Below are 27,627 nucleotides of genomic sequence, written 5' to 3' on the forward strand. Positions count from 1 at the left end.
GAAGGCACAAATCTGGAAGACTCCCACCCATCAGGAAGCACAGACCTGTGCTGTACTTTTTAAGTCGTCTGCTCCAGGGTTTCAGGGTTTCACAGGGTTTTCAAGCAAAGGATGACCAGTCTCCTCAGACACAGGAGGGCAAGCTGCTTCCACTGCCAAGGGAGGCTCAGGGTGACTTGGATGTTCAAGATGGGCAATTTCACCTGGGTCCAAGCAGATGTTCCCTATTTCAAGTTTTGGGATCCCATTCCTTCCCAGATGATGTCTTAACTTCACAAGAGATGTTAACAAGGCTGTAAATTCAACTGTAATTCAGCGCACAGAGAGGTGCCAATCACAGCAGGCCACCATGCACTGCAGAGCCAGCTGAGAGAAGCACTCTGGAGTGAGGGGAAAGAGCTCCTTCTCTCTAACATTTCTCCCTCTAATGTCCCTCCAGCATCCTCCACTGATGAAGCTTAACACCGAGCCAAATGGCAAGAGAGAAATGTTCTAGTGTTGCAAGCAGAGCAGAGAAGTATGGGGCTGGGGCTGAGAATCAGTAGGCTGGTGACTGGTAACGCACCCCACCTTCATTGTCTCTCCCATGGTCTCTGCTACCACCCCCTAGCAAAAACACAAATACTGCAAATAGAAATGAGGAAACCCAGGATGCCAACACCCATCAAGAACATCTTTCGAAAACTATATACTCACATGTATCTAGGGTGACCAACCATCTCAGTTTGCCCAGGGCCGTTCCAGCTTTAGCACTTAAAGTCCTGCATCCTGGGAAACCCCTCAGTCCCAGAAAAACCGGAACCATTTGTCACCCTACATGCCTCCCAAAGGTTTTCAAACATTGTGTGCATCAGAATCACCTTGGGCACTTGGTAAAAATACAGGTGACTCTGTTAAAACTGTTAAAGGTGATGCAGTTATTTTGGGTGCAAGCAGACCATGGATTGATTTTTAAGAAATGTTCTACTTGGAGGACAATCCAGGACTTCTTTGTTCCCGTTCCCAAACCATAATCATTGAAACGAAAGAAATGACATCCTTTGGAAGATACATACAAGGTTCCTGAACCAGAAGCAGACACTGACAAATTATTAGTTGATAGTAACAACAACATAGGGTCATTGATGGGGTATACTGAGCTTCTTGCAGGTAAGCATTATATAATACAAGGTTTATTTTAAAGACTTTCACAGAATAACTTGCACAGACATAGTTAATTTAGTGCTACTTTTGCTATTTTCACACTGTAAGGTACATGATTTACCATGGCCACTTTAAAGATGTTTCTCAAGAACTCAGATGGGTTGAAGAGAAGACACTCTTAACATTTACTGAGTTTCTACTGCGTTCCAGGCATTGTGCTAAATTCTTTAAATATATTATCTCATTTAATCCTCCCAACAGAAGCTGTGCCCATTTTATAAAGAAGCAGGGTACGCGACCTAAATTATACACCTAGTAAATGATGGTGTATAGCCGGAAACCCAGGTCTCTTCTCTCACGCAAAATTTGTTAGCACTGTAGAGCCATAACGAATAGGGCGTGGTCCCATGCCCTGGTCTAAGTGCTATGATCGAGGTATGCACAGGCTGCAGTGGCAACACAATGGAGGTGCATGTTAGACTCTGAATGGCTTTCGGGATAAAAGTCAAATCCTTTTGCTCAGTACATCAGGACCAGGTTCCCCCAACGCCTTCGCCCTTCTGCCAGGCCCGCTGGGTCTCAGTCGCTCTTTCGGCACAGACCAAAGAAGCGGGCTCTTGGACGTCTCTAGTTAGGGGTGTGCAGGGAATGTCCAGAGGGACTTCGGCCTAGTTAATACGTCTTCATTCCCACCTTCGCCATATCCCGGCCCCGCAAGGCGCCCCACCGCACGCTCAATCTCTGTGTTCCCCTCGAACCCCGGCCCTACCATCTGCACCTTCAGCGAGTCGGCCCTCCAGGCGCGGGTAACGTAGAGCTGCCCGGATTCCAGGAGGTGGCGCCGGAAGCGGCGGCCGCGGCACGTGACGTCAGAGGAAGTGTCTGACGCCGCGGCCTGTGGTTGAGAGTTGCTGGAGTCGGTATCCGGCGCTCAAGGTTCGCCGGACCGCGGGCGGCGGAGCAGGCCGGGGGCAGCGGAGTTTACTTTAGGACGAGCGGCTTTGAACCTCTGCGCCCGTCTCCGCCGGCAGGTGAGGGCTCCAGGCCTATCGCTGGGTGCCCGGGGCTGCGAGTGTGGGGACCGCCCTGAGGTCCCTTCCCGAGCGACCTCCGGGACCTCGTTCAGGGCCTCCCAGGAAAGAAGGGTCTAAAATAGACAAAGTTGCTAACCCTTATCGACAGGACTAGGCTCTCTTACCTTCGAGGATCGCTTAACCCGCACTTGGGCCGTGAGAGAAGTGTTGGTTCTTCTGTTTACAGAGGAAGAAACAGGCTCAGAAATGTTAAGTCGTTTGCCTCAGGCCATGCAGCTGGGAAGTGTCAGATCTGGCTGGCGCCAGAACCCTTGCTGTTTGCGCTGCAGCAGGGTTCTCACACTTAATTCGAGTAAAGAATCTCAGCATGGAAGGGGGGGTTAGTTAACAGTGTCTGGGACTGCAAACTCAGTAGGTCTGGGATGGGGTTCTGGAATCTGTATTTTCAACAGCCGTACTGTGCATATAATAGTAACACATCGCTCCCCTGTGAACATAGCAAGAACGGTAGCTAATTGTTGTGTTAAGGATTTAAGGCCTCACTTGAGAGAAAATGTCACATGAGGGCTTACTCTGCAAATCATGTGAGACTGGAGAGTTGGTATTTGGTTCTGCCATTAACTTTTTGGGCAGATGGCAGCCTCTGTCCTCTCCCCACCTATTAAATAAGAAGACTTACAGACTTATCATTTGGGGGAACTTGTTAAACATACAGATTCCCGGGACCAGCTTTATTCTACTGAATCAGAAGGTCTGGAGGTGGAGCTGGGAATCTGTAGGCTAAATAAGCTATCAAATGAGCCTGTTACCTTTGAGAACTTGAGACGGAAATGGATTATAGGGTTGGAATACTCCCCCCCTTCCCATTTTTGTTTTTTGTAGCTGTGCATGCTCCTGTATTTGCTGTGGGCTAGACTTTTATTGGCAAAAATGTCAAATTAGTATTACTGGCCATGACGAGGTGGATTTTTTACTTAGCTGAAGACTGGAACGTAATAAAATTTGAATGTTAGTCTACCTACTGTTGATTTCCTGAGTGACACTGGGTGAGCCGCTTAACTTTGTGGGCCTTACATACCTGTTTATCATCATCTCCTACAATGCTTGTTATAAAGACAAACACCTGTATCCATCCTACATCACATCCTGAGACAGGCCATAGGTGTTTTTAACAAGCTTCCGTGGAAGTTTGATGCAGCCTGTGGTAATGGAATATGGCAATGCCCTGGGAAACTGTGTCTTAGCCTATTTCTGAATGTTCATAGGTGGAGTATTACAGTTTCTCTGTGTTCTGCTCTTGGGGGACTAATAAGAGTAATGTGGGTTTTGATAGGTCCTGGTTTTAGAATTTCTTAACATCTACTTTCTTGCGAATGAAGTGAAAGTACTGTGATAACATAAACGTTAAAAGATAAACATTGCAAAAGATAAACATTAAAAGCAGCATCCCCAAGTGACTTAGTAGGCTCCTTGACTGAGATGTTGTGATGTCAGAAGTTGATTTCATGTAGAAGCTCTGATTGCTATTGAACCGTCTCATCTGCTTGAAAGGATTATAATTACCCCTTGATAGTCCAAGCTCTCACAACCCCAACTAAAACATCTTTTTTTTTTTCTTTAAACAGATACCATTGTGTAGTTTGAATCAGGAATGAAATATTCTGAAAGCTGAGAGCAGAAACCTTCTTGATCAACATGGAGGACAAAAGACGGCGAGCCCGAGTGCAGGGAGCCTGGGCTGGCCCTGCTAAGAGCCAGGCCATTGCTCAGCCAGGCAAGAACCTGTGGGGATCTCGTGTGTGTGTGTGTGTGTGTGTGTGTGTGTGTGTGTCTGGACAAGTATCATCCTATTTTATATATATCCCTTTGGTTTATAGTGGACTCCCATTTCAATTGATGTTAAGGTTTGAGTCTCTTCTCTCTCTTGCTTCAGCTCCCACTGCTGAGAACCATCTCCAGCAGAGACCTGGCCAAACCTGGATGAACAAGGAGCATCGTCTGTCTGACAGACAGTTTGTGTTCAAAGAACCCCAGGAGGTAAATTCTTGTTTCTTCTTCAACAGTAACAAAGATTTATTTATAAAAGCAACAGTCACATAGTAGACACTCAAATAAATAATGACAGAATAAACTCACTAATAAAAAGAGAGTTGAAAGTATTATAATAATAATGAAATATGGAGTATCAGTTTCTTAGTATGTCTGAGGATTCTTTGTAGTCTTCCCCCAATTTGTAGGCATATATAGTTCCCATTTTTTTTGGCAAGGACGTGTACCATGACTAGAGGTTAGAGGTTATACCATGACTAGAGCTTGCATTAGTTATCTAAGTTCTAATGGTCCTAAAAATTGCTAGTATAGCACATATCTCTGGAATTGGATTGAAATTTCAGCTACTACAATGCCTGATCTTTTTAGCTTTTTCTTCCACTGGGAAGGATGTAAGAAAGGGTGAAGAGTCACTTTTTAATAACATGGGGGAAAAAGAGCTAAAAATCAGGCATCTTGCTGTAGTAATAATTATATAAGTAATATTAAAACCCCTTATTTCCTAGTATATCTTCTATTTTAAAAAATCCCTTGGAAAGATGGTTTTTCCAGAGCTGCTGACTGCTAGGAAAATGTATTAATTCTAATTTTGTCATCTTTTACTGCCCACTAGTAACTGTGACGTAGTTCTAAGAAGAATAGAAACAAGAGTTTCTGGTGGGATAGTGAGAGCTTAGGATAAAAAAGGGAGAGGTTTAAACCTGATTTATTTTGACTAGAAATGAGAGGAAACAGTAATCCTGCAAGTAAGCCTTCCTGAGGATTAGGAATCATTCAGAAATCAGACCTGGCTTTTTCCTTGCAGGTGGTACGCAGAGCCCCAGAGCCACAAGTGATCGAGTAAGTAAATTGCTGCCCTCCTGTAACTATTGCCCACAGTGAAAGGGAGAGTCCAGGATCTTTCCCTCACCCTGGTTTTTCCATCTGGAAAAGATAATGGCCAATGTGTCTAAATTTTAGGCTGGGATATTCCTGTCTCAGATGTCTTTAAACTTGGTCTTTTGAGAAGCCTTTCTGAATTTGCAGATGGTGTGGGAAATGCAACCAGATATCTGTACGTTAAACTCTTGGCTCTGGTGTAGATTTCCAGACCCTATTTCACTAATATGTCTGCAGATAGTAGTTAAAACATCTCCTAGGTAAAGACAGAGAGGGATTTTTTCCTGAGTCGTTGAAACATGGCTCTTTGAAAAACCTGTAAGTATCATTTTACTAGCAATGCTTAAGAAAACTGCTAGAAATTTAGATGCTCTTACAGTTCATTTCTTAAAACCACATAACTCTTCCAGAGCAATTAAATGATAGTAAACATTTCTCTTATAGTGATCTGTGTCTAAAATACTCTTTTCCAAAATGATGAAAGATGCTTTGATTCCTCTTTTCCTGCTTCTCAGTTTCCATCTGATGCAGATAAATTATCAGTAGAAAGCATCCTTTTATTTTAGCAAATTAGCATTATGTGTATGCTATTGCTCGTTAACAACTGTTAAGCTGTTTGGCTGTTTGCAGATTGACTTGTATATCTTAAAAAAATTTAAAACGAACACAGATGTCATCGTACTTTCAAAGAGGGTATGTAGTTGTGGCCTTGCCATTAGTTAGATATGGTAACTTACCTAGTCCTTAGGTAAGTTATTGCTATCTCTCTGGACTTTTGTTTCCTTGTCTGTAGTATTAAGGGTTTGGACTGTATAATCACTTAAGACCCAGTATGGTAGCTCTAACAGTCTTTGTTTTGCAAACACAAATGTGATACTGCCTCCATTTGGTGGTAAAAAGAAGAAACAAAACCATGAAACCTGTTACAGATAGGACATTCAGGTTGAAAAAATGGACAATTGTGAATTTCCAAGTCAGAGAAGAAAATGACAGTACTCATTCCTCGTTGACCATAGGGTTTGTTAATTCTGTTTATCTGAAGTTAACTATGCTAGAATTTTTTTTTTGGCCTCATTGGGTCTTCGATGCTGCGCACGGGCTTTCTCTAGTTGTGGCGAGAGGGGACTATTTTTCATTGCGGTGCATGGGCTTCTTATTGCGGTGGCTTCTCTTGTTGCGGAGCATGGACTCTAGGCACGTGGGCTTCAGTAGTTGTGGCTCACGGGCCCTAGAGGGCAAGCTCAGTAGTTGTGGCGCACGGGCTTAGTTGCTCCGTGGCATGTGGAATCTTCCCGGATCAGGGATTGATCCCGTGTCCCCTGCATTGGCAGGCGGATTCTTGACCACCGTGCCAGGAAGTGGAAGGGAATCTAGGGAAGTCTCTAGATTTTTTTTTTTTAATAGCCAGAAATGTCCCTCACATTTGAAGTGAGTGTTTCTAAATGTGGCCCAAAATATAGCACACTGAAATATTATAGTCACACTCTAGGAAGCTTTATAGGCAGCTCATTTTGAAATGTGCTAAATGTTTATGATAATAACTCTGCCTACATTTTGGCTCAGAGCAGCTCACACATCTACCTAAGAGCCCAGCTCAAAGATCATGAACTGCTAACTCACGTGGAAAAGGGTGATGGAAATACTGTCCCTTTATGTTATTCTCTATAACTTATCTCTGTGAGAAGAATCTGACACAGTTATCTTGACAGAGGTCCCTCTCCAGTCTGGGTCACTTTTCTCACCATGGTGGGTTATAGACCTCACTACCCTGCCCATCTGTAACAGTTTTGTACTGTTGCACATTTGATTAAGTTCAGTAAGCTTTTTACTGCTCATCTATTATGTGCCAAGCACTAGGAAACAGAAAAATAACCCATTCCAGCCCTTCAGGAGCCCATAGTCTAGTAAATGAAATAGACATGTAGTCAGATAAGGTGTAATCCTGGATATCTTGGAAGTGTAGACTTGTAGGTAATGTGGTGTGGTGACAGAGGATGAGATAGCTAACAGTATTTGCCTGGATTACAGGTCAGGAAAGGTTTAGAGAAAGTGATGCTGAGCTGAGATTTTGAAGGATGAATTAGAATTTTCCACTGGACCAAAGCTGGGGGTGGTGGATTGGGGGTGCTAGATGGCGGGGAGGCATGCCAGCATGTAGAAAAGCATGGGGTTAGACACGTGGTGGTGTATTCAGAAGATTCCCAGCAGTAATTACCGTGGAAGCTGATGCGTCTGTGGGAACTGTCAGGAGGTGGAGCTAGCTCATGGGGACCTTGTACTTGCTTCTGTTCAATGTATCTCTATTCCAGAGTCTCCAAGGCGGTACTCTATTTGCCACCCCTTTGTGTGATAGATTCCTGCACCACATCAGCCTGAATTATGGGTGAAATATAAAGGGATAGCACTAGAATTTATATTGTCTTGGTTTTTGCCTCCATGGCCTGATTTTGTCAGGATTCCAATCCCAGTGCCATTAATGATTACCACACTGTTGCCCCTTACCTAAGTGTTAGAAGAAGGTGGGGCTGTACTTCCCTCGTAGTGCGCCTTCGTCGTGAAGTGATTTTGGTGAGCTAGGACTTTGTGAACTCTGCAGGACAACCCTTCCTTCCGCTACCTGCAGTATATTGCTTTGCTTGACACTAACAAGTCTTTGTTTTCTTTGTTTCTTTAGTAAAGAGGGTGTGTATGAAATCAGCCTGTCACCCACAGGCGTATCTAGGTAAGTGAATCCTCACTAGAAAGGGACTATAATTATCACTGAGTTATAGTCTCTTAAAATATTCTACTCCGTTGATTAAAGTAATTAATGTGGTAATATCTCCTTTTATACTAGCTTCAAAACATTTTCAAAGCCTCTCAGGTATAGTAGCTTACTTCTCCAGTTTTTCAGGTGAGGAAATGAGGTTCAGGGAGATTGAGTACTTTTTCCTAGGCTACAGAGTAATTTAATATTAGAGTTGGGTCTGGCCTCAACTTCTGTGCTGTTTGTGTTACATTATTATTATTATTGTTAGATTACATTGTATGTATTGGGTTGGCAAGAAGATTGTTCGGTTAGTGAATACGTTGTTCAATAAAGTTCTTGGTGAAAGTGGAAAATGTGCTTTTATTTTTATTTAAAACTGAACGAACTTTTTGGCCAATCCAATATTATTACATATTATGTTAATCATACATTATTATATATAATATATATTAAGTTATGTCATATTGCTATATAAAGGTAGATTTCAATAAAATTAAAGCATATATGATTTAGGGTATATTAGGCATTAGTCATTGTTTCAGAACATTTTGAAAGCATCACCTTAATGCATGTCACTATAAAATAATGAGACATTTAAATAAATCAGAACTTATCTATCTAAATGAATTGCTTAGAAAGAGTTGCTGTTGGACTTGGAAGCCTCTATAATTAGTCCGCTGGCACTGCTATTGCTATAGCCTTTTTCAGAACTTCCCTTTTAAAGCAAGTTTAATAGTCACACAAGAAAACCAGTTGCATTATTTTGGTCACATCTCATTGTTAACCTGGTATGGCTTCAGGTGAGCTTTGGCTCTTTCACAAAATCATTTCACAATATGTGTAAGCCAAATCATTAGGCTGTACCCTGTAAACTTACACAGTGCTGTATGTCAATTATATCTTATTAAAACTGGAAAAAAGTAATAATTCAGATCCAAACATTTTAAATTGGACAACAGGTTAAAATTAATAAATTACTTGTTAAAAAAAAATTAAATGTACCTTTAAAGAGTGAAAATTTACTACCAACAAGGCTGTTGAAGAGAGTGTTCCATGGGCTTTCAGAACATTTCTTAAGAAAGGTATCCAAAAAAGCCAAATGCATTGTTAAAATGAAATAGTATATTAGGGACACAGAAATCAAAACCACAATGAAATACCACTTTATATTCACTAGAATTTCCATAATCAAAAAGACAATAATAAGTGTTATTATAAATGAGGATGTGGAAAAATTAGAGCCTTCCTGTATTGCTGGTGGGAATGTAAAATAGTACAACCCTTTTAGAAAAAAGTTTGATGGTTTCTTAAAAAGTTAAGCATACATTTACCATATGACCCAGCAACTTCACTCCTAGGTGTCTTACCCAAGAGAAATGAAAACATACATCCACACAAAGACTTGCATGTGAGTGTCCATAGCAGCGTTCATAGTAGGCAAAAGTAGAAACAACTCAAATGTCCATCCGTTGGTGAATGGATAAAGAAAATGCAGTATGTCTATATAATGAAATATTTTATTCTACCGTAAAAAGAAATGTTCTGATAATGTGCTACAACATTGAAACCTTGAAGACATTACTCTTTGTTGAATTTTACAGCATGTAAATTATACCTCAATAAAGCTGTTTAAAGGAGAAAAAAAAAAAGATAGCCAAAACAATTTTGAGCTGGCTTGGCACTGTTGAAATAAGTGTATATTCAATGAGAGAAAGAACCCTCATTTGGATATGTTTATTTTGATAGTTATAAATGATTGCTTTCCCTACAATTAGCATAGTCTTAGAAGACTACCAATTGTTAAAGTAACACAGGGCCAAGCATTTTATTAGTTATTCTACATTTCACAGTGATGCTATAAGGTGGAGATCATCTTTGTGTTACAGATGAGAAAAACCAAGGTTCAGAGAGGTTAAGTAACTTGTCCAAGGTTTCACAGCTAAGCAGTGCTTGGGTAATATTTGAACCATAGCTATGAAAGCTGTCATGTACCTCTTTATCCTTCGTTGCCTCTTTTATTTGTCTTAACTTGAAAGAGGTTTATTTTACATCTGGAGCATCGTGATCTGGGTGATATTAAGCTCTGGAGGTGTGGTAAGATGATTTCATCTCCCCACGAAAGGAAGCATCATCCAGATTAATTTATTCTGCTAATGATTAGAGTCTAACTCATCTTTTTCTGTGTTCTTTAGTTAATAACTGTTCTTTCTGCATCAAGGGTGTGTTTGTATCCTGGCTTTGTTGACTTAAAAGAAGCCGACTCAGTATTTGAACAGCTTTGTCAGGATGTTCCCTGGAAACAGAGGACTGGCATCAGAGAGGGTAAGTAGATCTCTGAGATCACAGTTGATGTTTGGTCTTCCTTTCCGGAATGTATTCCAATACCGTTGCTTCTTTGCACCGTTGCTTCTTTGCACCACAGCCAGATTTAAACAGAGATTCAAAACCTGACTGGAAGCCTCAGGATGAGTGAGAATTAGCCTGTCAAAGGGGACAGGGAAGAGTGTACCTGGCAGAAGAAGCAGCAAGTGGTTCTCAGAACATGGCAGAAGATGGGCGTTCAGGGAAGCAAAGGACGTTTGGTTTGACTGAACTGTGGTTGATATGCTTATCTCCTTTTGTGTTTGTTCACTATTTATTACTGCAAATGGTGCCAGCTTTCCTCTTTCTTCATAGAAACCTCCAGAGCTTTTTTTTCCTGATTCTATTTGGTATATATTCTTTTGTGATTCTTTTTATCAGCTTTTTATTCTCATTTTAGTTTCACTAGAAGAGTCCAGTCTCCCTTAGCTTCAGCGTCTGTAGTATTCTACTGAGCTTGTTGAGATTACCTGACTTGGAACAGGCTCCTCTGTGGTCATCCACAAGCAACAGTACCTGCTATACCAGAGGCGGTCACTGGGGAGTGCCTGTGCTCTAGCATAGAATTTCCTTTCTGGCACATTGAGTGAATTTAAATTTTCTGTGGAGAAAGAGGCAAAGTATACTGGCATCATTTTTGTAACTCAGGTGTCAGAATGAGAGTCAGCTCTTTCAGGGCAGCCTTCTAATTCCCAGCAGTTTCTACAGCAGGGCTTTTGGTGACAGACTTGGCTTTGATTGCTGGCTCTGTCTTTCAAAATAATTGTTAATTTTAAACAAATTACAGTTAAATAATTTTCTGATTTTCTGATCTGTAAAATAGATTGAATAATAATATTGATACCTATCTTACATGGTTGTTGTGATAATTAAATGAGATAGTGCATGATAAGTACTTAACAGAATGCCTGCTATATAGTAAGCCTTCAGTGAATGTTAGCTGCTTTTATTATTGTTGTTTTTATTGTTGTAGTGGTTGAAATCAATTGTAGGAAAAATAGCAGATCTATGGGTAACTCCCTCTCTAAATAAATTGGACATCAAAACCTTCTGACTAAAATTAGCTACATGCTGTGATTGGTCAGAGCACTTTTTTCTTCATTTGGAATCAAAAGGGCTTACACAAGGGTGGCACATGGGTGAACAGTTTGTCTTGTTTCTTGTATGGACGTTGGTGCCACAAGTTCCTACCTACAAGGATTCAGACTCCATAACCTGCATTTTAGACCCTCCCTAATCTGCGCTGTGTCTCCTTCACTCTTGTTTATGTCATCACTGACACAAATAAGTCACACACATTCTCACCTCAGAGCTTCACCCATACTGTTTCTGCCAGTGTACCTTCTCTTGCCGTCCTCCTTTTAGCTGTCACCATTCTACTCCTGAAATCCCATGCCCTCTGTGAAGGTGGAACCTTGGGTCAGGGCCCGTCCTTACTCTTCCTTTGTATTTCTCATAGCTTCTTATACATTGCAAGGCATGGTGTTGGCACTCAATAGGTACACCTTAAATAGCATCAAACCATTTCAAAGGCCCTGTATTTTCTTTCTTAGATGTAACTTACCAGCAACCAAGACTTACAGCATGGTATGGAGAACTTCCTTACACTTATTCAAGAATCACTTTGGAACCAAATCCTCACGTATGTTGGAATGTTGTTGTTGGTTTGGTTTTATAGATTGTATACTATAAATGTAGAGTACTATAAAATAACAGTAAGATACCTTGCAGAGCTGCATGGTGATTCCTAGTTCAAAAAATCCTCTGGGTTCACACGCTGAGTTTTTGGGCTTATTACCCTTGATGTGCTTTTGATCCATAGATAAAGACAGAGGATGAGAAAAAAACTGGAACTAGAGTGAACTAGAACCAGACTCTAGGATTTCAGAGAAATGAATCATTTATTTTCCTAATCTCCCCTTCCCCAGGCTTTTCCGGCCGTAGCCCTCTGTGTGCCTCCTGATACATATTTGCTGTGGGGTCTAAGCCTTATGACTGACCAGTGAGGTCAGAATGTTTCTTCCCACTTCTCAGGCTCTTTTGCCATTTGTGAAAAAATCCGTGCTTTTCTTGTTGACTTTGCATTCATTCTGTGGTTGCAGTTCTCATACTTCTAACTTACCATTGCTTTGGCTTGTCTCTGCTGCTTCTTTTGTTTTTAAAAATTTCCATGACAGACAGAGAGATTCTAGTATATAAATTAAGCTTGCCCAGATGATGGAATTAAGATCCAAGAAACAGCACTCTGTTTAGTCCCTGGAATCTTGCCTTTGGCAAATAATATTATGTTTTTATTGAAAGAGACTTTGAAGAAAATGGAGTTTTGCTTATGGCATTGGAATAAAGAGAAATATGACACATTTAGAGCGTCTAGTAATTTGTTATCATAAACTACCATTTTACTAAAATGTTCAGGGATAAAATATTGACTGAAGGGAACATGGCTTTTTCACATAAAGAGATAGCTGTATGCTCTGGTTTCTACAGCTGCATTTAGAATGTGATCCGGGGAAGCATTGAGACCCTCTATATCTGAAGTTGACTTGGAAACGTGAAGAGAATCGAATTAGGCCAATCCAGCATAGACTGCTGGCCGTGTTTCTGTCAGAATTAGTTTATCTTCTTGTCAACAGTCGTAGCAGAGAAGCTGAGGATTAAACAGCCTGTGGGGAAGAAGTTCTTATTCATTCTAGTTAATCTTTCAGAACAGGATTTCTCAACCTCGGTATTACTGACATTTCAAGCTGGATAATTCTTTGTTTTTAGGGTTATCCTGTGCATTGTAGGATGTCTAGCAATATCCATGACTTCTGCCCACGAGCTGCCATAAGCACCCCTCACTCAGTCGTGACAGCCAAAAATGGCTCTAGACATTGCCAGACATCTGCCAGGGGTCAGAATTGACCTTGGTTGAGAACTACTGCTTTAGAATAAACATAAGGCACAAAGATCTGCTGAGTTGAGTGTCCACTTATGCTTGGAGACATTTTGACAACTCTTCAAAAGTATTTTTTAAATGATAATCCTTTTCTTATAATGGAAGTAATATGTGTCTGTTATTGAAAATCTAGAAGCTACAGATAAATATGAAGAATATTAAAATTTTGGATAATAGTTCCACCTGATATTTTGGTTCCAGTCTTTTTTTTCTTTTTTTTTAGGCAAATATATGTAGAGGATTTTTCTATAAAATCAATTATTTATATACTACATTTCATTTTACTGTATCATTAACATATTTTAGTATCATTAAATATTCTTCTACAACATTGTATTAATAGGTACATAGTATTCCATAATCTATGTGTAGCATAATTTATTCAAGCAAGCCTCTTTTGTTGGATATTAAGGTTGTCAAATTAGAGTTTTTTAATTTGAATTTGTCTGGCTCATAACTTTGCATTTATTGCTAATTTAGTTTGTATACCATCTGGAACAAAGTCAAAAGTGATGCCTCAGATTTTTTTTAAGGGGGGATTCCCTAATGTGTATATATGTGTTGGGGGTACTAGTTTAAAGTTGTTATTATCTCAAGTTTAGTATCCTATAGCACAGGAAGAGATTCAACCATAGGTAATTAAACTCCTTTTAGTCTTTTTTCAAACTAAATCTTGTATGAACCCAATGTATGAAAATAAAAGAGTATCTCAACTGACTGGCAGTCCTTCCAGCTTGACCTCTCCTTTCTCCTGCTGTGATCCCAGAGACATCTCTGTGGTACCTACGTCTCTACAAAACACTGTTTGAAATCCACTGAATAGGTCCTTTTACATTTGTGATTCATATTTTCTCATACTCATTTCCTCAAATGTCTTTTAAGGATAGAATGTATTCACTGAACAGTGAGATGACTCTGAATTTTAATATAGACGTTCACTTCTGAGGGATCTGTATATAGAGTATTGGTTGGAGAGTCTAAGTTAATCCTCTAGTTCATTATTTCCTTTTTTTCTCCTTTTCTCCTTCACCACCAAAAATAACCAAGAAAAAATATATATCCACTTAGAAACATAATGCAGACTTGGTGTTATCACAGTGCTCAGTCCCTAAGCAAGGCAAGGAAGTGCTAATTAGTTTCTCAGTCACATTGCCGAAAAGCTCTCATCCTCCTCCTTTACATTCTTGTGTTTCTTGTTAAGTGTATAATTCTAGCATCTGATCTTTATCGCCATGAAGATAAGCTTAAGTCATAAAATAAATAGGAAATACAGCTTGCTAACATTATTATGGAATTTTACTTTGAAACTTATTCTCTTGAACTAACCTGTGTTAGTTTAATAACATTTGTTTTCTTGTTCTAAGTTTTGTCTGTTATTATTGCTGTTTATTTTTTAAAATCCTCTTCTCAGAGGAGCTGAAGAGACATTTTTCCAAAGAAGACATACAAATGGACAACATGAAAAGATGCTCAGCATCACTAATTATTAGGGGAATGCAAATCAAAACCACAATGAGATATCACCTCATACCTGCTAGAATGGCTGTTATCAAAAAGGCAAGAAATAACAAGTGCTGGTAAGGCTATGGAGAAAAGGGAACCCTCTTACACTGTTGATGGGAATTGTGCAGCCACTATGGAAAACAGTATGAAGACTCCTCAAAAAATTAACAGTAGAGCTACCATATGATCCAGCTATCCTACTTCTGGTTATGTATACAAAGAATATGAAAACACTAATATGTACACCCCTGTGTTCATCACAGCATTATTCACAATAGCCAAGATATGGAAACAACCTAAGTGCCCATCAACAGATGAATGAATAAAGAAGATATGGTATATATGTACTACTCAGCCATTTAAAAAACGATGAACTCTTACCATTTGTGAGACCATGGATGGACCTTGTGGGTATTATGTTAAATAAGTCAGGTGGAGAAGGACAAATACCGTATGATTTCATTCATATGTGGAATATAAAAAACTAATAAAATAAATGAACAAACCAAACGTAGATACAAAGAACAGAGTGGTGGTTACCAGAGGGGAAGGGGCAGAATGGAGGGCAAAATGGATGAAGGAGATCAGCTGTATGGAGATGGATGGAAACTAAATTTTTGGTGTTGAGCACGCAGTATGGTATATAGAAACAGAAATTTTGGAAGAACCCGGACGAACTTTTTGGCCAACTCATATAATGTTGTACACATTAAACTTATATAATGTTATAAACCAGTGTTACTTCAATAAAATAAATAAATAAAATCCTCTGCTTAGAATATAATGCTAATATCCATAACAAGGAATACCAGCTTTTTTTTTTTTACATCTTTATTGGAGTATAATTGCTTTACAATGGTGTGTTAGTTTCTGCTTTATAACAAAGTGAATCAGTTATACATATACACGTGTTCCCATATCTCTTCCCTCTTGTGTCTCCCTCCCTCCCACCTGGAATGCCAGCTTTTACCATGATTTCCATGTGACAGGGAAGCTGAGTGATTTCCACATATGCTCCCTGGAAGTGTTACCTGACAATAGTCACGGGATATACCTTATAAGGACATTATGCTTTCCTTTGCTGAACATCCATTTCTTTGCTTTCAAACATAGAACGTGGACTTTGAAGGGGTTCCTTATTTTCATTTTTTTAATTTATTTTTAAAATTTATTTATTTATATTTTTGGCTGCGTTGGGTCTTCGTTGCTGCGTTCAGGCTTTCTCTAGTTGCGGCGAGCAGGGGCTGCTCTTCGTTGCGGTGCGTGGGCTTCTCGTTGCAGTGGCTTCTCTTGTTGTGGAGCATGGGCTCTAGGCATGCGGGCTTCAGTAGTTGTGGCACACGGGCTCTAGAGCACAGGCTCAGTAGTTGTGGCTCACGGGCTCTAGAGCGCAGGCTCAGTAGTTGTGGCTCACGGGCTGTAGAACGCAGGCTCAGTAGTTGTGGCTCACGGGCTCTAGAGTGCAGGCTCAGTAGTTGTGGCTCACAGGCTCTAGAGCGCAGGCTTGGTAGTTGTGGCACATGGGCTTAGTTGCTCCACAGCATGTGGAATCCTCCCGGACCAAGGATGGAACCCATGTCCCCTGCATTGGCAGGCGGATTCTTAACCACTGTGCCACCAGGGAAGTCCTTGAAGGGCTTCTTTAAAGTGGTAGTTCTTAAAGTAGAGTCTGTAGATCCCTGGAGGAAGTCCCCGAAATTCTTTCTGGGAATCCACAAGGTCAGAGATATTTTTATGGTAATGCTAAGACTAGGTGACATTTTTCACTGTGTTGAATTTGCACTAGTGATACAAAAGTAATGGTGAATAAAATTGCCGGTGCCTTAGCATGAATCAAGACACTGCTACCAAACTGTACTAGTAATCATTGTTTTCTTTACTACCTGCACTTCTAGTAAAAACAAAAACAAGAAAAATTGCTGATTTCCTTTAAGGATGTCCCTTGATGAAGGAGTAAGCACTATTAGTTTTATTAAGTCTTGATCTTTTTTAATTGTTTGATGAAATGGAAATTATGCATAAGGCATTCCTACAAACCAAGTATGATGGTTGTCGAGGAAAAACACTTGTGTGATTGTTTAAGCTGTAAGCTGAATGAGCTACTTTTGTCATGGACCATTTTACTTGGAAGAGCAGCTGGCACACAAACTAGTTATTCAGACTTGAGTATTCAGCAGACATTTTCTCAAAAATGAATGAAGTGTCACTTCCAGGAAAATAATGGACAAGATTTGTCACTAATGATAAAACTTGAAGTTTCAAGGAAATATTAGGAATTCTGGAACTTGAGCCTGACCTCTTCCCTTTACTTAGCTTTTTCTGAAGAGATCTGGTTTTTTGATTTTTTGATATTGGAGATGTTTTTTGTTATTGTATAACGAAATATGTCAGTATTAAAAGGGTCTGCATAACTCAGCCAATATTTTCCAAATGACCAATGCTTGATGTTACAGAATCATGCAAGATTAAAACATCCATTCAAAGTGCACTCTAGACCAGTGGATTTAGATGTAACAATATGAAACGTTTGTTGATATAGTTTCAGATTCCCCATTGCATCTAACCTTTAAGAAATCAGTTCAGTTGAGTTTTGGTGTAATGTCAAAGAATATTTACAATTATTTGAAAAGGCTATAAAAGATTCTTCCTTTTTCTAACTACATACCTGTGTGAAGGCAGTTTTCTTCGTATGCTTCAACAGAAACAACATATTGTAACAGATTAAATGCAGAAGCAGATACTAGAATCAACTATTAAGTCAGACATTAAAGAGATTTGCAAAACAGTGCCACTCTTCTCACCAGTTTTTTGTATTGGAAAATAGTTAATTTTCATAAAATAATACGTTAACATGTAATGAGGTTATTTTTTAAATGAATTAACCAAAAATTAAAATCTTTTTTAGTCTTAATTTTTAATATGGTAACTGTTGTAGCTGTAACCCATACATACAGAAGTTCTTTGGGGCCGTCAGTAATTATTATTTTTTTGGCCGTGCCTCATGGCTTGCGGGATTGAACCTGGGCCCTCAGCAGTGAAAGCACGGAGTCCTAACCACTGGACCTCCAGGGAATTCCCACCTCAATAATCTTTGCTAGTGGTGTGAGAACTCCTGTTCTCCAGGAAGCTCTGTAAAGCACTTGAGGTTTCCTGGAGGCAGGACATAGAGTTCTAACAAGAACCACAACCAGAGCTGTGCTCATTGTAGCCCCCAACTACAACCCAAGCTTAGAGGTCATAGCTTCCTAAAGTATGTGTGGCAAGATGCTGAGCTCCGCATACAAACAGGGGTGAACTCGGTGCTCAGCAGGCAGGGCTGTGGTCTCTGTTTAAATCTTCTGTAGAGCACAGCCATGTTATGATTCCATTCTGTAGAATGATTTTCCCCTCTAGGTTCTGTTTTTAGGAAGTTTGCCACTCTGGAAATATTAAATACCTTTTTTAAAGAGCAGTTCTGCCATTCCTGATAAAATAGGAATGGAACAGAGGGCCACCCAGCAGGAGAGTTGTTTCACTCCTCAGGCCTCAGTCTGCATCTGCTAACTCTTGGTGGCCCGTCAGCTGTGGTGACAAACCAGGCTTACTGCTCCACACGATACCTCAGTGACTTACTGAGGTGACTGCCCTGAGTGTATTGACAGTTGCTTCTCTGCGAGCGTCATATATTTAACATGGAAAGGATGAGATGGGTGGATAGGCCTGGTCTTCATGACATTCTATACCAAATTTAGTACCTTAATAAAAGTGTAGAGGTCAGTTTGCTTCAAAATAGAAATAACAGGAGAGAATTAAACTACTCTTCTAGCCTTATGTTTATTACGTTTCTGCTGGTTTGCTTATTTCATGCCCCTGTTTATAACATGACTGATTTTGCCCTTCCTGTTTTTCCACGTGGCTGCCACCTCGTGTCTTAGTGAACTGTCTCTGCCCCTTTTCTTGGCCTGTTGATTGTAGTGGCATCCGGTGCTGCTCATGCTGAAGAACCAAATTGAAGAGAACACTGGCCACACCTTCAACTCCTTGCTTTGCAATCTTTACCGAAATGAGAAGGACAGCGTGGACTGGCATAGTGATGACGAACCTTCGTTGGGGAGGTGCCCCATCATTGCTTCACTCAGTTTTGGTGCCACACGCATGTTTGAGATGAGAAAGAAGCCCCCACCAGTGAGTAGTCTATTTATTTTATGTTCCTCCTGCCATCTAATATTCTGTGAAAAAAACTGAGCTCTAAAAGGCTCCTATTTTCGGATTTAGGGGATTGGAATATGTGTTTTGTTGATGAAACATTTTCAACTGATTGCTTACCCCATGGTTAACTTTTGACTTCCAGAGAAGCCATTCGTTCATTTACTTATGCAACAGAAACTGCCTGCCGCGTGCCACATGCTAGAGGCTTATTTGCATTGGTGGAAAGGACAGACATGGTCCCTGTCCACATGGAAACGGGGGTATACAGATACTACTAATTACTCAAGTAATTGGAATTATGATAAATGCTAGGAAGGAGGGCTTATAAAGGCAAGGTTCAAGTTAGTGGGGGCAAGGAGGCAAAGGAAGGGAGTCTCAAGGAAGATACCCCTGAAATTTTAAGTAAGTGTTCTTCATGGCAGTGTTGCCTCTCTTTTGTGAGAGAGCATCACATGCATCCTCATTGCCTTCTTAGCCTGTTCCTGAAATCCAGATGGCTCTGTAACTCTTTCAGAGAGGAAATTCAAGCCGGATTATCAGACAAGCAGTGGCTAAACTGTAGAATAACTTTAGTTGTCCAGCCCAGCTCTTACCTATATTACAAGACATTTGAGGGATACGAGGGCTGTTAGTGTTTTTAAATCAAAAAGTATAGAACTTTAGGACTAAGGTAGATAGAAGGATAGTAGAAACTCTAAGAAAAGAGCAAATCTCTACCAAATTATCTTATTTCCAGGATTTGTGGTTTTTTTCTAACCAAGGTTCCCAGTCATTTTGTTTATAACATTAAACCAGACCCAGTCAGTGTGGAAGGCCTACAAGGCTGTGTTTTGAGTATGACCTAATCCAGACCACATAATTATCAGGCAGTCAGTGCTTGTGTCTGTTCTGCATCAGATATACTTCTTTGGGCTGTTTTTCTGACACGTATTTGGGTTTCCAAGCATGGAATTTTGAAGCATATTGTGTTGTTTTGCATTTATGCCATTAAGCACCCTTCATTGGTATATTTTCTGTTGACTGGGTTTTCTTTGCTTTTGTTTGCACAGAAACTTTAGTCTGTGTTAGTGAGGGATTGTCAGTTGCCAGTGACTTACTGAGGGAACTTGCTCCCTGAGCACTTTGAATACCTTCACGGTTTCACTGGCAGGCAGCCTTCTCATGTACCAGGGAGTACCACCTGAGAAGCAAGGTATGGTTATGCTTTCGTATGTAGGCTTCCACTCAGTTAAATCCCAGGTTCACACATGTGAAGAATTCATCCTGCCCTTAGTAAGTCTCCTGTTGTATGAATAGTGGAGAAACACCACGTGTCTCATTTTAAAGTTCAGACCCTCTTCTCAAGCCAGGCATACAGAACGCAAACTTTTTGCCAGGCATGGTCCTGGGAGCTGGGGCTATAGCAATGGATAAGTAAGGTGAAGTCATCTTTCCCCTCCTGGAGCTCCTGATCTGTCCCGTGCTAGTGCTCTGCCCCCCTCCCGGAGTTATCCGTCCAGCTTTCTGATTGGAAAACAAGCTGTAGTGTGTCCAATATAATCTTTGGTGTAATCCGAGTCTCCAAGTCTTTGCTGTTATTTTCTTTGTTGCCAAGTATTTAAGTATTCAGTTACTGCTTCTCTGTACACGTACATTCACCACCACCACCATCATCCCTTTTTAAAAACATTTTTGGCCTGTTTATAGATTTTAAGCTTAAAAATTCCCAAAGCATGCTTTCTGGATAATTAATTTTGCTGTACCAGCAGTTTCCAACTATTAAGCGTTAACAGTGTTCCGGTGCCCAGAATACCACTATTCTTTTTCCCCTCTAGGCAGCTGAAGGTCTTCATTTTCTCATATAAAAACGTATTCATGGTGATCAAGAGCTATTTCTTGGTAATATAATTCAGTTATGTTATAGGTTCGTGTGTGGATGGAAAATGTAACTACCACTTAGCATTGTTTCTGAAGGCAACCATGTGGAACAAAATCTCTGTGACCATACTTAATGAAACATTGTCTTCTCAAGGCTTCTTAGAGTCTATTTTGGTGAACATGAGTGAAAGCACAGGCCATGAAACACTGAAAATGTGGTTAAGTCCCTTTAATTGTCCACTAGTAGCAGGGGAATCTGCACTATAACTATGGTAGCTGATTTGATGAAAATACAGATCTGATAAGTAAGAAAATTTGTCTGAAACAAAGTTGACTGAGGAAACAGATTTGGGAAGAAATATAAATGTGTCAGTATGTCAGGTTACTGACTCTAATAAGTTTTGGCTTCCAGCATAGTCTTAACTATGATTGAATTTGATGCAGTTGTGTATTCCTTCAAATCTGGCTTTTGTTTAAGATGGGGAAATTATAATCATGCATTAATGAATACAGTTTAAAAATTACTTTTTTCCTCCAGAACCCATAAAGTCCATTCTTGGATAATCAAAACCCAGGTTTGAACTTTTGGAAGGATTTCTTCAAGTTTCTTTAACAGATTTTAAAAATCATGGGCTCCACAAATCTAGCTAAACTTAAAGTGCAGAAGCCTTTCTTTGAGTTGACATCCTTGGAAATGTATCTTAGAGTACATCATCTTTATCACAGGATAATGATCCCTTTTCTGAAGGATTGAAAGGAAAAGTTTATTGCAAATCAGTCTACTTTTCTTTCTCAACTGTGGTGATAGCTTTGAGAACATGGCTCATGATTCATATTGTACAACTCAAAGTAAAAGCATAAAATAGAAAGTATAAATTAGTCTTCTGTGTGGAATTTGTAGGAGTCTTGACTTTCTGTAGCTCCTAGGAACCTGTCTCGCTATGCTACTATAGATTGTAATTTTCATGTCTGTCATCAAGACATTTGGAGTGTGCTAGAGGTTGTGGGAGGGCATCTCTTTCAAAATCCAGTTCGTTTTAAACTATCAGAGGAGAAGAAGGTAATACCTGCTTGACTTGAGTCAAAGTTTCTCACCTAAAGCTGACATAGAGGAATCGTGAGATTGCCTGTACCTCATTCAAGTATGCAGTTTTGAGACAGAAAAGCATCTGTTTGGGGCCACTTTCAAACAGAATTAGCCTTTTTTTTTTAACATTCAAACTCCTCCACCCCTGCAGCAGCTGTTTGTTTTGCGGTCTGGCACCTTAAGTAGTAGTTCTCTATAGCTGCTGATCTTCTGAAATCTGCCCCAGTTCCACACACTGCATTCCTAACAATTTCTCGCTGTGCTGAGATGGTAAGGAGATCTTTGTTTCCTAAGCATCAGTGCCCCTCTGGTTCATGCAGATGGCTCAGGCAGCTTCATGCATGCGTCACCCCTAGGATTAACATTCACTTGGTGATTCACATCGCCAAGATGCTGATCCTCGTTTCACTGTCCTCTGGTCCAAGTTTGTCAACTCCTGCTCATTCATTTTGATTTTAGAGTCAATTACCACTTCCTTTAATGATAATAAGGTACTTGGGGGCATAGTAGACTTGCTCTTGCATTCACCCCATCCCTTCTTTTGTTAATTCAGTTCAACCTGAATGAATAGCATCATATCCATCTTCAGGCCAATGTCAGGATACACTGTCTTAAGACAAAAATAAAGCTTTCCAAATATACCTCAGTAGACATTTTTTAGAAACTAAGAACCTTTTTTTTTTTTGTAAATTTATTTATTTATTGGCTGCATTGGGTCTTCGTTGCTGCGCAGAGGCTTCCTCTAGTTGCAGCGAGCGGGGGATACTCCTCGTTGCGGTGCGCGGGCTTCTCACTGTGGTGGCTTCTCTTGTTGCGGAGCACAGGCTGTAGGCATGCGGGCCTCAGTAGTTGTGGCTCACGGGCTCTAGAGCGCAGGCTCAGTAGTTGTGGCGCACGGGCTTAGTTGCTCTGTGGCATGTGGGTTCTTCCTGGACCAGGGCTCGAACCCATGTCCCCTGCATTGGCAGGTGAGTTCTTAACCACTGTGCCACCAGGGAAGCCCCAAGAACTTTTTTTTATTCTCCCAAGCTGGGCTCGTTAAAGCTTTTCTACGCTCGTGTCCCAAACCCAGTTGTACTTTTCAAACTGCATCGTGTCCCTGTTGTAAAGAGTAGTCTGGTCCTTTTCCCAGTATAGTTTTAATTCTATACTGAAAAACAAGCTGGAAAAGGAACTACAAAAGCCATTTGGCAGGCTGCTATTTCTCTGTCGGTTACCATAGAAACAGTGATGGCTGAGTTGGGGGGTGTGGGTATTAGATAATAGGAAGTTTGTGATGCACTGAAGGTTTGGATGCCAAAAGCCTTGTTTTCTAGAAAATTACCCGTTCGTAAGCTCTGTCCTTCAGCTGAATCCTGAAAACGTGAGGGGCTTCTATCCATCTCGAGGTGATTGAGTTGAGGCCAGTTGGACGATTCTCTAACCGTTCCTCTCTCTAGCACTTTCTGAAGGATGTGAACTCTGTTCATATCACCAAAAGAGATGGTTGTAAAACTACTTGTAACGGTAGGGGTTCTGAGAGTTCCCAGTGCGTTTGGGTTCCTAGTACCTCCCTTGCTAATTGGTTTTTTACACACTACTGGGAAGAGTGGAGTATGAAAAGGTCAGTTTGATCATAAATACCAATATTTTTCCAGGACTGTGGAAGAAGTGAGGATATTGGAATCCAAAATAATATAAACTGACTAGCTTACATTTGAAAATTGGATGAACTGGACTGTGTAGTATTTCATGGAGTGGTGCTCAGCCAGAACCCCCGCTGCGGCTCTTCCGGGCATCCACACTTCTCATTAGTCCATCTTCTGATTACAGCATCTGTTCTGAGAAATTACAAGACCTACTTGAAAGAAATTGTTGATAACCATCATCTTTTTAATACATTCCTTAATGAAATTTAGAAAATCAGGTTTTGTTTCCTATTTACTGACGTTTGTAAAAAGCACTTATCCGCCTCATTTATACTTACTCCTTTTTTGTAAATGGGGATGATAATTGGTAGCTACTTTATGAGAGTAACAGAGAAGTTTTCCCGTGAAAGGCACTATGAAAGTCGTTGCAGTAATCAGTGAATTTTTAAGCTGTTATAAATGGTGGATGCTACGGTGACTTTTCATATGTGGAAATCGAAAAAGAAAAAGCCAACCTCCAAGTTTGCCTTGGACTGTGAATGGCATTCACTGAGGGAGTACAAAGGAGACTCTGAGAGGGTAAAGTGCCCTGTGGGTCAGGAATGGTGGCTGAGTTTTTGAGCTCCTATCTGTAGGGTCATGCAGTGGTTTGGAGAGCATAAGTGAGTGAGTGGGAAATTAATTTGTGCATGTTTAAGCAGATAAAGATAAATAGTCCTGGTAGGACCTGAATTCTCTACCGACACAAGACCTTTTGGGAGTTGGAATCATCATTTGCTTCCTTGGGGCCTTGTCTCAGGCTAGAATCCATGTCCTGACTGCCACTGGGAATAATTAATTTTTGCAGAGAGCCTCCCAGTTTCGTATTGCCACTGATAGTACTTTTCGTCTTGGGAGAACAACCTTTTCCAAAGTGATTCGTCAGGTTTCTGTGTGCCCCAATTAGGTATGGGTTCTGCTTGCAAACTTTTTTTTAAACGTTGTCTCAATGGTAGAGTTTTTTTCCCTCCACTTTGCCATACTCTAAAAAACTGTTCCTAAGCCTTCTGGTAATTTTTCCATCTTTCATAAGCCACATTTTCATGGTGGATGACTGCTTAGCTGAGGCAGAAAAGAGCTTAGTGAGTTTGAGGAAGGAGGAGAAGGCCCCACAGTGGAGCAGAGTGAGCAGGCGAGCAGAGTAGCAAGTGATGAGATAGGAGGAGTGGGGCAGGGCCAGACCACGCTGAGACTCCTGAGCCTCAGGAAGGAGCGGATTTTATTTTAAGTACATCAAGAAGCTATTGAAATGTTTTAAGCAGAAGAGTGACATGTTCCGATTGAAATTTTACAAGGTCAGTTGCTACTGCGTGGAGCTCGGGCTAGATAGGAGCAAGAGTGGAAGCCAGGAGACCAATTAGGAGGTTGTTATACTTCCTGGGACCAAGGCAGAGAAGAAGGGAGGTGGACAGCTTTAACGACAGGAGCTCAGAGGAGCAGGTATTTTTAAGAGAGGCATGGGAATAATGGTCTGAAAGTGTTAATAAGGAGTATCCCCTGACTCTGTAGATATGAGAGACGTGATCAGCTTCCACAGGAGAGAGAGTTTCAGGGAATTTGAAATCTTCTGGAGAGACCTAGTTCTTGATTAGGACAAGGAAGTAGAGGGAACCTTCAGAGCACATGAGGTTGCGGATCTAGGGGGGTGTTTGCTCATCATTGAATGAGAATTCCAGCGGACACAGTGGAAGGGCGCAGGGGTGGGTGTGGGAGATTATGTCTGATCAGGTTATGTCCCGGAATGGTTTGGGAATGAATGTTCTGATTTAATGGATGACTGGAGAACCCTGCACTTTTGCTGGTGACTGGGGTCAGCTGAATGTCAGGCTTCGTGGAATTTGTTCTGTACGCTCTTTGAGGAAGGAGAGTGTTTATTCCTGGTGCTACAGTGTTGAGTGGAAGCTCTTTCAAAATAGCAGTTCCTTTAAGTTGCATTGCTTGGAAACATTATATCACCAAGAATGGCATCTTCATTACATTAAGGCACATTCAGTGTGGCTAGAATGACCGTAACAGTCAGTGTAAAGCCAAGCTTGTTTTTGCTTAAATTCAGTAACTTCTGACCCACACCCCACCACTAATACTATATCAACAACAAATCTGAACAAACACTGTCAGCAGGTGTTTCACTGTAAACTGCATTTGCCTTTTACAATCACTGGGTTCGCCCGGTATAGGATGATTGATTGCACGTGCCAGTCCCTCGTACTTAGTATTCTCACTCACCTCGCTAGAACCTTCCATGCCAAATCCATGTCAAAAGTCAGGAAAAGAGTTTGATAAAAACCCAAAGATTTGTGTGTGGCAAGCGAGTTCAAAGCTGTTTTGAACAGATAACCTCAGTCATTTCAAATCTATGCTTTTCCAGTTAGCCTCTTCCTTTAGCAGATCTTATTTCAGAAACAGCTGCTTCTTTTTCTAAAGTAATGTTTTCCAGATTGATATCGAGGATGCCATCTTTGCAAGCGTGGTTTGAGTCAGCAGACTGACTGTAGAGATGACTTTGTGAGGTCCTAGCTTTATTCTGTCTCCATAATTTCCGTAACTAATATGTTTTGTTTATGTCAGATTTAAAAGATACATTACCACTATGAACAAAAAGTCCAGCTGTGTTCTTACATCAGTACTGTAGGAACAACTTTTCTGTCCAAATATAGCTGCAAGCTTTGATGATTGATGAAGCTGTCTAAAAGCCAGCCAGGTTCTCAAGGGCAGAGCAACGCCACAATTTGATTGGGAAAACAAGCTGGAAAGAAATGATTAAAAAAGAGGAGAGGGGAACATTTTGGCATGGCCATAAGTTGGGAGGTAGGGTAAGTAAAGGGACACTTGGCTCCAGCAGGCTAAGTAGCTGTAGCACATGCTGGCATTTAGTTTTCAAATATCATTTCAGTCTGCAAAAAAGCCTTGACCATCCTTGTCAAGCAGCTCTACCATGTATCTGATTCTTGGGCTGGAGAGCTAGGGAAATTCCTATTCTATCTCTTACCATCTTGGGAAAACCCTTTGCTTGATTCTGCAGGCACTCTAACATCTTGGTTTTTTCTTGATTTTGAAGCACGGATCCTGGGATAAGTTGTCTCTATCTGCAGTTTCCCTTTCCTACAACTTAACTTACTTTTGGAACACCTGCTCTCTAGCTCCATCCCACCACAGTGCTAATATACTCTACCACTGTCCTAAAGAGCGCATACTCTGGCCTTTTCTCAATCATCATTCTCCTCTTCTTTGTAACGTTGGTCACCAGTGTCCAGCACCTCTCTGACTGAAACTTAGCCATCTGTTAGCTGCCTTTTCTTTCTCTTAATTGGCTTCTGAAATATTGTATTATCTTAGCTATTCTCACACTTTTCTCATTGCTACTTCTCTGCCTCCTTTGAGGTTTTTTTCCCTTTACACCCCTTAAATATGGATATTCAAGGTTGTCTTCGATTCTGTTATCTTTGTCTACATTACTTTTTAGGAAAGTATGAGCTAGCAGTAGATTGTAAATGCTGTATAGGCAAGGTTGACTTCTGTCTTGTTTATCATTACGTCCCAGCCTTTAGCAGTGTGTGTGTGTGTGTGTGTGTGTGTGTGTGTGTATTTTATTTAAAAATAAAATAAAATAAAAAGGTTGTTTCTGTATTTTTATATTTTTATTTTGTTTTTTGTGTTTTTGCGGTACGTGGGCCTCTCACTGCTGCAGCCCCTCCCGCCGCAGAGCACAGGCCCCGGACGCACAGGCCCAGCGGCCACGGCTCACGGGCCCAGCCGCTCCACGGCACGCGGGATCCTCCCGGACCGGGGCACGAACCCGCGTCCCCTGCATCGGCAGGCGGACCCTCAACCACTGCGCCTTTAGCAGATCTTATTTGGGAAGCCCCGTTTCCGTATTTTTAGTGGGAGACTGCTGATTTGGACTCAGGTGGTGGCAGTGGGGAAGAACAAAGTGAATGAATTTGAGGTATGTTCTGGAGGGTGAACCAGGTTTCTGGCTTGAGCAGTTGGTGGATGGAGGTGCTGTTTACTCAGAGGGAGAAGGAGCAGGGGGTTTTGCTTTTTATTTTGCTCTTATTTAGGGAGGGTCTGTAGAGGGAATCAAGAGTTCCTTCTTCTACATGGTATGTTCGAGATACTTGAGACTTCCAAATGTAAAGTAGGACATTGTCTATGAAGTCTGGGCTTCACAT

The 27,627-nt window shown here is 40.8% G+C and overlaps 1 protein-coding gene across 2 annotated transcripts in view; it reads left to right on the forward strand.

Annotated features, from left to right (window-relative positions):
- The first annotated feature begins 2,027 nt into the window (after nt 1–2,027).
- The window catches only part of ALKBH3 (alkB homolog 3, alpha-ketoglutarate dependent dioxygenase), a 35,832-nt gene continuing 10,232 nt past the window's right edge, over nt 2,028–27,627 (forward strand). For both annotated transcript variants that reach the window (XM_082844328.1, XM_082844329.1), the window contains exons 1-8: nt 2,028–2,174; nt 3,803–3,951; nt 4,111–4,214; nt 5,032–5,066; nt 7,780–7,827; nt 10,073–10,176; nt 11,769–11,857; nt 18,611–18,820. In XM_082844328.1, the coding sequence (XP_082700454.1) occupies nt 3,873–3,951; nt 4,111–4,214; nt 5,032–5,066; nt 7,780–7,827; nt 10,073–10,176; nt 11,769–11,857; nt 18,611–18,820 (669 nt within the window). In that variant the 5' untranslated portion in view covers nt 2,028–2,174; nt 3,803–3,872. The remainder of the gene's footprint in view (nt 2,175–3,802; nt 3,952–4,110; nt 4,215–5,031; nt 5,067–7,779; nt 7,828–10,072; nt 10,177–11,768; nt 11,858–18,610; nt 18,821–27,627) is intronic.

This window comes from Leucopleurus acutus (assembly GCF_964270905.1).
Source record: "Leucopleurus acutus genome assembly, chromosome: 8".
In the NCBI taxonomy this organism is placed as follows: domain Eukaryota; kingdom Metazoa; phylum Chordata; class Mammalia; order Artiodactyla; family Delphinidae; genus Leucopleurus; species Leucopleurus acutus.